Source organism: Corythoichthys intestinalis, chromosome 13 (assembly GCF_030265065.1).
Source record: "Corythoichthys intestinalis isolate RoL2023-P3 chromosome 13, ASM3026506v1, whole genome shotgun sequence".
NCBI classification, from domain to species: domain Eukaryota; kingdom Metazoa; phylum Chordata; class Actinopteri; order Syngnathiformes; family Syngnathidae; genus Corythoichthys; species Corythoichthys intestinalis.
Window position 1 is genome coordinate 5,278,237 of NC_080407.1, and position 13,832 is coordinate 5,292,068.

At 39.2% G+C, this 13,832-nt stretch overlaps 1 protein-coding gene across 1 annotated transcript in view; it reads left to right on the forward strand.

Annotated features, from left to right (window-relative positions):
- Positions 1-13,832, forward strand: part of arid2 (AT-rich interactive domain 2) — a 50,910-nt gene that overhangs the window by 13,963 nt on the left and 23,115 nt on the right. Inside the window, exon 5 of the mRNA XM_057855594.1 lies at positions 7,565-7,698. Within this exon, the coding sequence (XP_057711577.1) occupies positions 7,565-7,698 (134 nt within the window). The remainder of the gene's footprint in view (positions 1-7,564; positions 7,699-13,832) is intronic.

Genomic DNA, 13,832 nt, shown 5'->3' on the forward strand with positions numbered 1-13,832 from the left:
GTCTCCCAGAGTGAAGGAAACACGCAGCAAATTATTACGCTGATGAATCGGAGAGGCACTAACTTGCTTGGCAAACCAGCTTACTCAGGTGTAAACAAGCATTGCGGCGAATCCTTTGACTCTCTTAAGCCAGTGAAGCAGTCCTTTTGTGGTGGATGGGGGCTCATTCGAGGTGTGCCGTTGACTGAGCTCATGTTGGCAATAGGGCAGCCATATGTTTATTGAAAATCATAGCCTTGGTTGAAAAATATCAACCCTTAAAATGTAGCTTTTTTAACAGATGTTTGAAATATTTATTTAAGAATGAGTGTGCATCAGCCTTGTATTGCATGGCCTCTAAACTGGTTTGCGTAAGCTACTGTATGCTTTCAGTCCATTTCAGCAGACCTAAGAGGAGTTTTGGATTAAGATTAGGCCACGTCCGCAAGATTGCTTGAGATCTATCCATCCTGGACAAGCTGAAAGCTTTTAAGACTTTGCGTTTGTATTTTGACCTGCCCGAAGGCGGCGTCAGCCACGGCGGACAGCCTCATCTCTCCCTCTCGTCTCCTGGCAGGCTGAAAGATTGACAGATTTGCCTTGAACTCAACGGTGGGGCTCGGCAGCCGCTTTTTGTTGCTGCGGCTAAATGCACAAATCATCAGCGGAGACTTTTGTTCACGGGCTTTTAATAAACAATGGCAATAAATTCTACGACTGAAGACTGCTGCGGTTGAACAGTTACACTGTCAAGGAGAAGGTCAGCGTCACTCTGTTGTGAATCAGCCTCGAGTTGTTCAAGTTTGACTGTATGGAAGGAAAAGGATCATTTTTAGAAAACGCTATTGTCAGCACTCGCTTTTATGTCTGACAACATGCAGCAGCTTTCGGCTCTTAAGGAGGAAAAAAAATACTTTTTATCCCCCTTGACAACAATCGCTGTGTTGTCAGTGCTGCAGAAAAACTCGTACCATTGTGAAAGGCTTTTTACATTGCCTCAGATGCAGATGTTTGCAGCTGTAAAAGACGTGAGTGGTATTATTGCCCCGTCTCGTGCACTGACCTTTCTATGTGTATGCGCCTGTCTTATAATATCAGTGGCAGCCAAAGGGACCGCATTTAGAGGAGGGAATCAGTATTTTGGTTCTCGGAGGAATGTTTTTTCAGACAAGATTGTGGCTGTGCCAATAGTCAGGTTATAGTTTACTCTGTTCTATCAATAATTTACATTTTAAAGTGTTATTTTATTCTGGAATTTTTGGAAAACCTCAGAGTTTTTGCACGCCTTAACGCACGTCCAGCAGAGGGCAGTGGATTAAAAAACACCAGGGGTAGTAAAGCAGTCGAACCAAAAGTCAAGACTAACGTATTCATCCAGTCATCAACAAAAGAAGCTGCATTGTGTCGTTAATGTTGTGATGCTATTGTAGGGAGACCATATATTTGATTTCCATAAAAGAGGACACTCAGCCCGGCCTCAAGATACTTGAATTTTACTCGAAGTTCACTCAAAGATGCCTACATCACTTTAATATTTTTAAAGTGTGCCCCCTCACTCTGGATGGAAAAATGCTGTTTGGGGGAAGAAAAAAAAGACCAAAAAAATTTAATTAATTAATTTAATTAATTAATTTTTAAAATTAATCACGTTAAAATATTTGACGCAATTAATGCACGTGCCCCGCTCAGACAGATTAACAGTACAGTGAAATCCCCACTTGTTAATTGTGTTTTGTGGAGTTTTGCTGCCCTCTGCTGGCGCATGGGTGTGACTGATTTTATAGGCTTCAGCACCCATGAGCATTATTGACATCAACAATGGTTTATTAATAACTAGTTTATTTTTTTGATTGAAAATTTTACAAATTTTATTAAAATGAAAACATTAAGAGGGGTTTTAATATAAAATTTCTTGTACATATACTAACATTTATCTTTTAAGAACTACAAGTCTTTCTATCCATGGATCGCTTTAACAGAATGTTAATAATATTAATGCCATCTTGTTGATTCATTGTTATAATAAACAAATACAGTACTTATGTACCATATGTTGAATATATATATATTTATCTTGTGTCTTGTCGTTCCATTCCAACAATAATTTACAGAAAAATATGGCATATTTTATAGATGGTTTGAATTGCGATTAATTGCGATTAATTACGATTAATTTTTAAGCTGTAATTAACTCGATTAAAAATTTTAATCGTTTGACAGCCCTATATATATATATATATATATATATATATATATAGGGCTATACACACACAGGGCCGGCCCAGCCTATACACAGACTATGCAGCTGCATAGGGCCCCTGACCACTAGGGGGCCCCAATCTGGCAATTGTTTTATTTTTATTCTATTTTGTTTACTACAGTTTGCTTTATTTGACTTTTGTGAGTTTTGATACTTGATTACAAGCTTAAAAAAATAAAAATTCTTCCTTAACTTCTTTCTTTCCACTTTTAGAAAAAGGTTTGGCGCTATCTACTGTAACTACTGACAATCATTTGGGGTGAGAAGTAGGCATGTGCCGGTATGAGATTTTCACGGTACGATAACCGTGAGCAAAAATACCGCGGTTTCACGGTATCACGGTATTGCAATTATAGCTCCAAAATTTTTAGATGTATGGGTTTAAAAAAAATAAAATAAAAAATCCATTGAACAGGATTTTTTCAAAACATATTTGCAAATTGGAACATGAATATAATGTGAAAATAAATAAATTAACAAAAAATAACAAATATTATATAAAATTAAAATAAATAGAACCTAGACTATACCCACAGCCACAGCTCAAGTTGCTCAATATTAGCGTAAGAACAAAATAATTGCTATAAAAAGTAAAAACACTTCTAAATTAAAAATATCTACTGTATGACTTTTTTTTGAGGGGGGACGCTCAAGTGAAGTTTCGCCATTTTCAGCCACTGTGTCAACTCTAGTCTACATGATGCCATGCCTTTGTGTTAAAAAGAACAAAGAATTCATAAGTTAATAAGTTAGTTAAGAATGTATAAGTTAGTTTTATAAATTAGTTAAAATGTAAATATTGTTGAGGAAAGGTTTCATCTAAAAAAAAAAAAAAGTGAGGAGTGAGACCTCCTCTCTCAATTAGCGATCTTTGACGCAATTCTTTTTCTTTCCCCCCTGCATTTAAGCTTTTCTCTCACTCAGCGGCTGTGAGACATAAAAGAAGCTGCTCTCCCAGTTTAGCCTAGGCTAACATTCGTCTTTGTAAGTTTTAGTTAGTTTGTATATTGAATTTGAAAGGAAAATGTGTGTTTTGTTTTTGGCGAACTTTTTAATGGAGCTACTGCTATCCTGTTGAACCTAATCACACGTGGAAAAATACAATTGTACAGCGTTTTAAATGCATTTATTTGTATATTTCACCACAATTTGAGAGCTCAATAAATTGAAGAAAAGTACGCCTTGTGTTTGGAGGATTTGTTTTTGGGTTTGGTGGCTGTTTAGTGACACTCACGGCAACAAACGGGAAGGGGTGAGCGGTGCCGCACCAAGCCACTTCGGCTGCATTTTGGCACATGAAAAACAGCGAATACCGTACTAAGGTATGACGGAAAATTTTAGTGGTTTTGAAACCGCGACGTTTTCACACCACGGTAAACCGTGAAACCGGTAACCGGCACATGTCTAGTGAGAAGTTTGAAGTATGCAGTGCAACAAAATCTGATTAATATACAAAATATGGACGTATGGGTTGGATTGCAATTATGGGTTTCACAGTACACTGTGACGAAATGGTGGGCCAAAAATATGTGCCCCTTTGCATTATTTTGCTTAGGGCCCCCAAATGGCCTGGGCCGGCCCTGTATGCATACATGTATAATATATAATGCAGACCCATAGAAATGTAGTCCAGTCAATGTCACATACACACAGTAGGCTACGTGCCAACTAAACATTTTTATAAATTACTATCACGACAATTGTCCTTGACAAATTGTTATTCCCATTCAGTTGATATTCTCATTCATAGTTCTAGATTGCACACAAACAAAAACCGAAATAAACTGACAAACTATTCAACCAGCATGTTTCCATACGTAGCAGTTCAAAAGTACGTTTCCCATAATGGCTAGCGCAGTTTAGCTTACTGATAGCTGGCTGAGGCAAAAATCAAACTTTGCTATAAAGGTTTACAATCATCGGCAGCGCAATGATGCGACACCAAACGGGATTTTACAGTCAAAGCTCTGACAGAAGTCAACAGTTGCCATTTTATTCGTATTTATGGTAAAAACTTTACAACTTGGCAGGCGTTGTGGCCAAATCGTCAACCCAGTAGATGGCGGTAATGCCTCATGATAGGGGTAAACTGCCAACAAAAATAAGAACTACTCCTTCCCTCCCTACTACTAGGAGCCATGTCATCACAGGCAGGCGCTGCCACCCAGCAGCCGGAGGGATTCTCTTCAAATTGGTCCCGTGAAAAATCATAAAAAACGGACATTTTTAAGAATTTATAAAAACCCGCCCGGACCACGAGGATACTACATGAAAGTAGGACTTGTCCGGGCAAAAGAGGACGTTTGGTCACCCTATGCTATTGTGCTTGCTACCTTGTAGTGTGAGGGTTGATGGTGTTTTTTTCTCTTCCTTGCCACTTGAGACGAGAGCAAAAAATCGTTTAAAAGTCTAGGTGTTCGCCTCTCTAACTGAATCTCCGTGATATGATCTACAGTGTCTGGGTCAGGCTTCCTGTCGGCCTGCTTTGATCTGAAACGGGGTGTTAAGCTCACGTTTCCTGTTTTTGACCCTTCACCCCAACAGTTTTACAATCAGTGGAGTGGCACTTGCTGCCAATCAAGATGGTTTGGCAGCAAAGAATCAAAATGGCTGTTTGTGGTCTCGTCATGTTGTATATTTGAAAATTCAATATCTGGGGAAATTGTGGGAATGCTTTCATGGTGGTCAATAAACTGGCATGGATTTCAGGTCACTCCTTGTAAATTTGGTGACATTTTAGGTCACATACTATTGATTTTTTTGGCATTCCTGGGTCACTCTGTGTTGATTTTTTTTTTTTTTTTAAGTCAAAAATAATCACCACCAAGATTTTTGTGGGTCCAAATTGAATTTTAGTAGGTATGAACAATTACTCAGGAGGTGTTGGTAGCAATAATTGGATGAGCATCATCAATGTGTTGTCATTTTTTTTCTTTAACCAAGAATTTTTGGCCCAAAAGAGAAAGGCCTGTGTTTTTTAAATATTTTAGAGTGAGCCAGGTTTAAAGTGTGGGAGAATCAATAACATGTAGTACCCAACAAGAATGCATATGGCGGACAACACTTAGGTGACTTGAAGTTCCGCTCTGAGACCCCCTATTTGACCGAATTTCAAAATTGTCCGATTTGCACGTGTGATACATCATTGGAAAGCTTAAAATGTCAATTTTCTGAGGAAAGAAAATTTTTGACCAGGAGGGCATTTTAAAAAATATATTTTTTAAACAGCAAAACCCTAACTGGAGGTGAGAGCACGCAACAGCAGAATTAAAGACGCCATGATTTTAACGAGATATTATCGCGCCCTTACCTTGTTTCGATCCAAAAACTCCACATAGCATGTATCATCGAGTGTCAAGACACAGATGTGAACGGCCACAGCTGGATTTTTTCGAGATTTTATGGGTGAAACATGGTCATATAACAAGGGTCGCGATGCAAAAATCGCAGACGTCAAGGGGTAGTCGAGATTTTCATTACATATATTTACCCTTTTAAACGTTATTTTTCAAATTTTCTTTGTTTGGAGCGATTATTTATTCTCTAAAATATTGGGGAAAATGCGACAGTATCGAAAAAAATACAATTAAGTGATAGTTATGAGGTAGATACCTGTGACTTTTACAGACACCAATTTTTTCATTGTGACGTAATTTGTTTAAAACTAAAATATGTGAGCAAATAATTTTTTTAAGTTTTTTTTTTATTTTTTTTTTAAACGAAATATTAGACATAAATTCATGATTCTAAACTAAAAGTGACAGACATTTTGAATAATAAATATAATTCTTTTCATGGCTGGGCTGAAGCAAAGCGGTTGCGCGACGTCTGTAAACGGGGGTTTTCAGGGTAAAACGGACAGATTAAAAATAGTTCGGAATAGAGGCGTGCAAAATTTCCGATTGTTAGATTATTCGCGATTCGGCCGTGGAAGATTCGAGAATGATTCACAAACATCCAAATTCCGATTATTGAATTATACCAGGTAAAGTGGAAATAAAACGCAGTCAGCGCGGTCTTCGGGACGCAATGAGGAACGGACCGAGAGTAAATATCATGTGCAGGTAATGCCGCTAGGTAAAAAAAAACAAAAAAAACAATAATACCTGACTGCGGCCGTCAGCCGCTACAAACAGCGCCCAGTTGGTAGTTGCTACAAACATACGGCAACATACTGGTATGGTAGATATCACATATATCTAGACTAGGTGTGAAATGACAGACTTTCCCGCGCTAGTAAACAGGCGCCATCTTAAAGCAGTAGACTTCTCTAGAAGGCTGTTATAGAGAACCTAATTAATTTTTATCTAAAATACCCCTAAATTGGCAAAATCTTGACTTGAATCTATCTTTAAATGATGAAACAGTTTTAAAACTCTCACATGTCGAAAGTAGACATGAGGGAAATTATGGAATAACGGGCGCAATTTTAACAACTTTAACGGTTGATTCACAACATTAAATTAATTGAATGTAGTTTAAAGCTGCTGATACAGAATGAGGACTTGAGTATTTTATTTACTGTTTTTAACCGGTAACTTGATACTAAAATAGTAGTTTGGTTTATTTGGCCTGAGAGCATTTTTGAACAATTTTGGAACAAATATACAAAACTTTTTTTTTTTTTTTTTTAAACATGGGGGGGTGCATCGATAATCGATTTATAATCGAATCGGAGTCTCTCAATCGTAATCGAATCGTTAGGTGCCCAAAGATTCCCACCTCTAGTTCGGAAGCTTAATGCGCCACGAATCTGCTATGGCAACATATAGACATATTGTTCTATCTGACACAACAGTTGTTTTAGCTTAAAATACAACAGTTTATTTTATAGAGGGGTGCGAGAGCAGAAACTGCTTTTTCAGCCTTGTCTGTGTTTTGCGCCATATATAAAGTAGGTACTGACTTGTAGCCCCTCTCTCTGAAAATCTCCCACCCAACCATAGTCATTATCTGCTTTTGGCCAGACGGCGCTTGATGACGCTGCATTCAGGAGCAGGGCCGTATGTCTCACGCTCGCCTCGTTCACTCTCTCCTTCTTCCCTGAGAGCAGCGTATTTATAGTCGAGCGTGTCACCCGGAAGCCAGCGGACGGGGGATTACCTCCATCGTGATGAACAAGCGGGGGCCTCGTTCAGTAACAGCCACTGGCTGGTCCGGTCGGTGACTCACGACCGCACAGGCAGGGTTCACCGCGCTCTCGCCGCGGAGGTATTTAGTGTTTGTGCATTACCACAGAGGAGCTATGACTTAACGTCACTGAAAGATGAAGATTGTCACTCCGTTTGATAAGTTTCTCACTGGGATTTAACCATCTCTGCACAGATATTTGGAGAAATATGAGCGAGTCCACCACTTCGGCGAGGATGACGACGAGGCGCAGCCGGGGAACGCCAAGACCTTTCTTCCAGTCGGCGCAATTCCCACGTCGTACAACTACCAGCAACATGTTGTATCAGGTAGGACAGACACAATTTTAAGAGGGTTTTGGCATTAACTCGAGCTTAGCCCGTTGACGTCTAAGCGAACTCCCCAAAAACTGTTAATCCTCATGCTGATGTGATTACTGTTGCATCACTGTGTCGAGATTTTAAGTTGAATAAAGTCTCATGGCTTATTGTGCTCATGAGGCAACATATTGAATGTTGCTTATCACCTTTATTACGGTGTGCTGTTTACCTCACATTGCACCTCACAGGGTTTCTGCAAATAACACAGATAAATCATTTTCTTAAAATGGAGGAAGCATGCATCCTCGGGATAAAAGCTCATCTGAGAGAAGGAATATTTCCAGCTAAATGTTTCACACTGTTGGCTGAGGCTGGCACCGTAACGTCTCACAAAAACGCACACTCCAGTACGCCGGCTCCTGCTGAGCGGCTCTGAGGCAACTGACAGACACTATTGATGAAAGGAAAAGGGGTGCTTGTATGTTTTCATCTTGCCTCAGTTGAGATTAGGGTCTTCTATATTTCAGTTCATTTGTGGAGCTTCATAGCTGGTTTTGTTTTATGTAAAGAACATAATTTATACACACAGTAACTTTGGGAAAACTCTAGACCAGGTGTCGGGAACCTTTTTGGCTTAGAGAGCCATGAACACATTTTTAAATGCAATCACTTGAGAGCCATACGATATGTTTAAAAATAAAAATACAAGTAATTTGTGCTTTTGATGTAATTTCAACATTTTTAAAGCACAACAAGTCTCTGAATTCTTTTTGATAACATTGTTATTCTGTTGCTAATCAATGATGAGTATTTCTTACCATTAATGCGACTTCTGGCTCTGCATGGTTTTGCTGATAGCTTTGTCGTCTGCTTGATACTTAGTCTGGTTCAGCTTCATGCAGGCGTTGAGAAACTTCATGTTCATGAAACAAGCTTATTCATTTTTTTCTTTCGTGAACTCAGGACTTGAATAAATCCTCCACTCTTGTTGTCCCTTTCAGTCAAAATCTGGCAATCACGTTAAACTGGGAGAAGTTCTTTACATCTGTTGACTCATCCAAAGCGAGAGAAAAAACCGGTGCCGCATTTATGTCCTTATGTCCTGCTGATAAGCAGTGTTGGGCACATTACTTTGAAAAAGTAATTATTTATAGTTACTCACTACTTCTTCCAAAAAGTAACTGAGTTAGTAACTGAATTACTCTAGAGTAAAATTAAGTAGTTACTCGGGAAAGTAACTATTTCCGTTACTTTAAAAATAAGTTGTTGTATGTCAAAGAATTTGAAATTTTCTGAGCAGTATTCGAGTCAGTTGAATAGAGAAGAACAGACAGGTAGTTGTGTTTTAGACCCTTGTAATATTTATTGCATCTCACCAGCAACAGATTTATCCTACACTTGAAGTGCAACAAAAATAAACAGATTTAAATTGCTTACCACAGATTTCGACAAAAGCTGTGCCCCGGGACGTAAATTGCACTTTACGTGCACGTTCTTTCTTTTAATTTCGACCAACTTGAAATGGTGTTTATATCTCCACCTCGTAAAGGACAAATTTTCCTCTGAATGCTCTGCCATCATATCCCTCTGCATCTGTTTTGCGTGTGTGTGTTTGCCGCACGCGCTGTTCCGGTTTGTGTGTGAAAACCAAGGCTCTGAAGTTTGTTTTAAAAAAAAACAACAACAAAAAACTTTATGAACAACAAATGCACATATACAACCATAGGGCGAGACAATTCACATATAAACAACCGGCTCCGAAGTACGTGCGCTATTAGGCTCGAGCGTTTACGTCACAGAATGGGGGATCACATGTGATTTGACAACAACGCAGCCATATTGGAAGCAGGTCTGGCTTGCGGGACATTAAACTTTAACTTGCCAGTTCGATAAAGAGACAAATTCATTACTAAGGCGAAGAACAGATATGTGATCAAAGTTAAGGATGTGAACAATGTTGACCCTTACGCGCAAGCCGAAGACAAATGGAGTAAAGATGTCGACGGGCTTCCACAATTATGCGAAACGGACATTCTGCTGTATTTATTGTATGTTGTATGTTACTAAACTCATCAGCGATTCCGAAATTACAAATCGCTACAAAGCTACGAACAGTTTTGCTGCGGATGGGTGCAGGACCTGCACATTATGACCATATCAAACGGCAACTCCATCGTTCTTGCAAAGGTAGGCTATGTGTGTTTACTATTTTCATTGCCATGAACCTGAACGCACCCCAAGGCTTGGATGACAAATAAACAGAGCAGAGTTGACTCGCTACGGCTGGTAGTTTCTTCAATTTATTCAAAGTAAGTAACACACCGCTTTTGACCGTCAGTAACGGTAACGGCGTTGTAACGGCGGAAAAAATAATTCGTTAGATTCTCCGTTACTGAAAAAAATAACGCCGTTATGTAACGGCGTTATTTATAACGGCATTATTCCCAACACTGCTGATAAGTACGATACTCGTCTTTTTTTTTTTTTTTGCCATCTTCTCAAAAGGGTTTCTAAAATTAGCTGAAAAGAGACAACGAAACCGAAAACGAGGGAACTTTACTTCCTGATCATGAAGTTTGGTTCTTTTATGACTTTATTATGGGTTAACAGAAAAAGTGATCAAATCTGCTGGGTCAAAAATATACATACATGGATCTGAAAAAGCGAATCATTGACTTGAACAAGTCAGGAAAGTCACTTAGAGCCATTTCAAAGCAGCTGCAGGTCCCAAGAGCAACAGTGCAAACAATTGTTTGTAAGTATAAAGTGCATGGCACTGTTTTCTCACTGCCACGATCAGGAAGAAAACGCAAGCTATCACCTGCTGCTGAGAGAAAATTGGTCAGGAGGGTGAAGATTCAACCGAGAATCACCAAAAAGGAGATCTGCCAAGAATTAGAAGCTGCTGGAACACAGGTGTCAGTGTCCACAGTCAAGCGTATTTTGCATCCCCATTGACTGAGAGGCTGCCGAGCAAGAAGGAAGCCCTTGCTCCAAAAGCGGCACCTTAAGGCTCGACTGAAGTTTGCTGCTGATCACATGGACAAAGATAAGACCTTCTGGAGGAAAGTTCTGTGGTCAGACGAAACAAAAATCGAGCTGTTTGGCCACAATGCCCAGCAATATGTTTGGAGGAGAAAAGGTGAGGCCTTTAACCCCAAGTACACCATGCCTACCGTCAAGCACGGTGGTGGTAGTATTATTCTGTGGGGCTGTTTTTCTGCCAATGGAACTGGTGCTTTACAGAGAGTAAATGGGATAATGAAGAAGGAGGATTACCTTCAAATCAGCCCGAAGATCGGGTCTTGGGCACAGTTGGGTGTTCCAACGGGACAATGACCCCAAACACACATCAAAAGTAGAGTTGTGCAAAATTTCCGATTCTTAGATTATTCGCGATTCGGCCGTGGAAGATTCGAGAACAATTCACAAACATCCAAATTCCGATTATTGAAATATGCGAAGTAAAGCGGAAGTACACAACACTCAGCGCGCCGCGCGGTCTTCGGGACGGAACGGAGCGAGAGTAGCTAAACATCTTGCTTCCCATTACCCGGCCCCTCGGGTAATGCCAAAGCTCAACTCACGGCTCTAGCTCAACTCATGCAACGAGATAAAAAAACACAACAACATACCTGACTGCTGCCGAAAAGCTGCTCCAAAGTTCATCCTTATGTTACGGTGGATATAATTTATATAGGACTAGATGGAATATAGATTTGGTAGTGTTAGCAGCACATCTACAAAAAGCTAGATGCGGGCGTTATAAACAGCCGCCATCTTAAAGCAGTACACTTCCCTACAAGGCTGTTGTAGCGAACCTTCCAAGCAAACCTAATTAACTTTTTATCTATAATACTCCTAAATCGGTAAAATATTGACTTGAATCTATCTTTAAAATAGTTTTAAAACTTTCACATGTCGAAAGTAGACAAAAGGGAAATTATGGAATAACGGGAGCAATTTTAACAAATTTAATGGTTGATTCACAACATTAAATTAATTGAATGTAGTTTAAAGCTGCTGATACAGAATGGGGACTGGAGTTTTTTATTTAATATTATTTTTGTATATTTGTTTACTGCTATATGTTAACTTGATACTGAAATAGTAGTGTGGTTTAGCCTGAGAGTATTTTTGAACAATTTTGGAACTAACGTACAAAACATTTTTTAAAAAAAAAGGAGGGGGGTGCATCAATAATCGTTTTATAATCGAATCGGAGCCTCTGAATCGTAATTGTAATCGAATCGTTAGGTGCCCAAAGATTCCCAGCTCTAATCAAAAGTGGTAATGGAATGGCTAAATTAGGCTACAATTAAGGTTTTCGAATGGCCTGCCCAAAGTCCTGACTTAAACCCCATTGAGAACTTGTGGACAATGCTGAAGAAACAAGTCCATGTCAGAAAGCCATCAAATTTAACTGAACTGCACCAATTCCCTCAAGAGGAGTGGTCAAAGATTCAACCAGAAGCTTGCCAGAAGCTTGTGGATGGCTACCAAAAGCGCCTAATTGAAGTGAAAATGGCCAAGGGACATATTACCAAATATTAGCACCGCTGTATGTATATTTTTGACCCAGCAGATTTGATCACTTTTTTCTGTTCACCCATAATAAAGTCATAAAAGAACCAAACTTCATGAATGTTTTTGTGACAAAGAAGTATCTGTTCCAATCACTCTATCAGAGAAAAATCGGAGTTTGTATGTAAACTTTTGACCACAACTGTACATGGTGTGTGGCTGTTTATGATTTGTGCTGCCCTTGCGTTAAACCTTAACTTAAAACAACCGAAAGGACATTTATTTTCGTCGTAGCCCTGCAGCAACTTTTCATGAAGCCTTGTTGTACATTCCTCCTTTTGTTTCTACCCGATGCAGGTGTTCAGTAACTCCTAGGAATTGAATGAAGCATTTGTAGGTGCTCCAGTGATTTACACTAAAGGCTTCCTCCTATTCTGCCCCAATCACTAAAGATGTTTTTCATCCCCGATTACCAGCCCCAACACATTTGCTGTAGCGTAAATCAGACGTTCTTTGAAGCCGAGGCTGCTAAATAATAATGCTGATAAAATCTCACCCCGTGTTTGATAATGATATGTAAATGCACAAAGCCACCAGCCGACGAGATGGCTTCCTTTAGATGTCCTCTGCAGCTTAAGGCAAAAAAGAACAAGATAAATAAATAAAGGCTCAGCTGTACTTTGTTTGCTGCTGTCTTGGCATACAAACGGCCTGACCAGTGAGGAAGGTTAAAACTGATTTTTTTTTCGTTCCTGTTGAAGGGGAGCGTTAAGATGTCGATAGGGAAATAAATCTGAGTTCGACTGGCCTAGCATCGAGGGAGCACAGTGGCCTTTTTTCCGACTGGCATTTGTGGTACACAGTAGGGCTGCACCTATCGAATATTTTGGTAATCGAGTATTTGACTGAAAATTCGATCGATTAATCGAGAAATCTGATAAAACATACTTTTTCAGGTAAAGAGCAATTATAAACCGTATTTTTCGGACTATAAGTCGCAGTTTTTTTTCATAGTTTGGCTTTGGGTGCGACTTATACTCAGGAGCGACTCATGTGTGAAATTATTATCATATTACGATTAGGGTTGTTCCGATCATGTTTTTTTGCTCCCGATCCGATTGCTTTTTTTTTGCTCCCGATTAAATTCCAATCATTCCCGATAATTTTTCCCGATCATATACATTTTGGCAATGCATTAAGAAAAAAATGAATAAAACTCGAACGAAAATATACATTGAACATACAGTACATAATTACTGTATTTGTTTATTATGACAATAAATCCTCAAGATGGCATTTACATTATTAACATTCTTTCTGTGAGAGGGATCCACAGATAGAAAGACTTGTAATTCTTAAAGGATAAATGTGACTTTGTATATTGTGACTAAATATTGCCATTTGTTGAGCTTTCAGTAAATGATACTGTAGCCATTTAACTTCTGCCGAAATGCATGATGGGAAGTGCAACCATGACTGTGCGTCGTGGTACCAATTGATATATCTTCTCTGCGTTGGGAAAGAACAAAGGGTGTTAAGAAAAAGATCAACTACTACCTTTCTTCCCCACATTGCTTCCCACAATTATTCTAAACGTTGGGAGAGGGATTGTAAGGCTT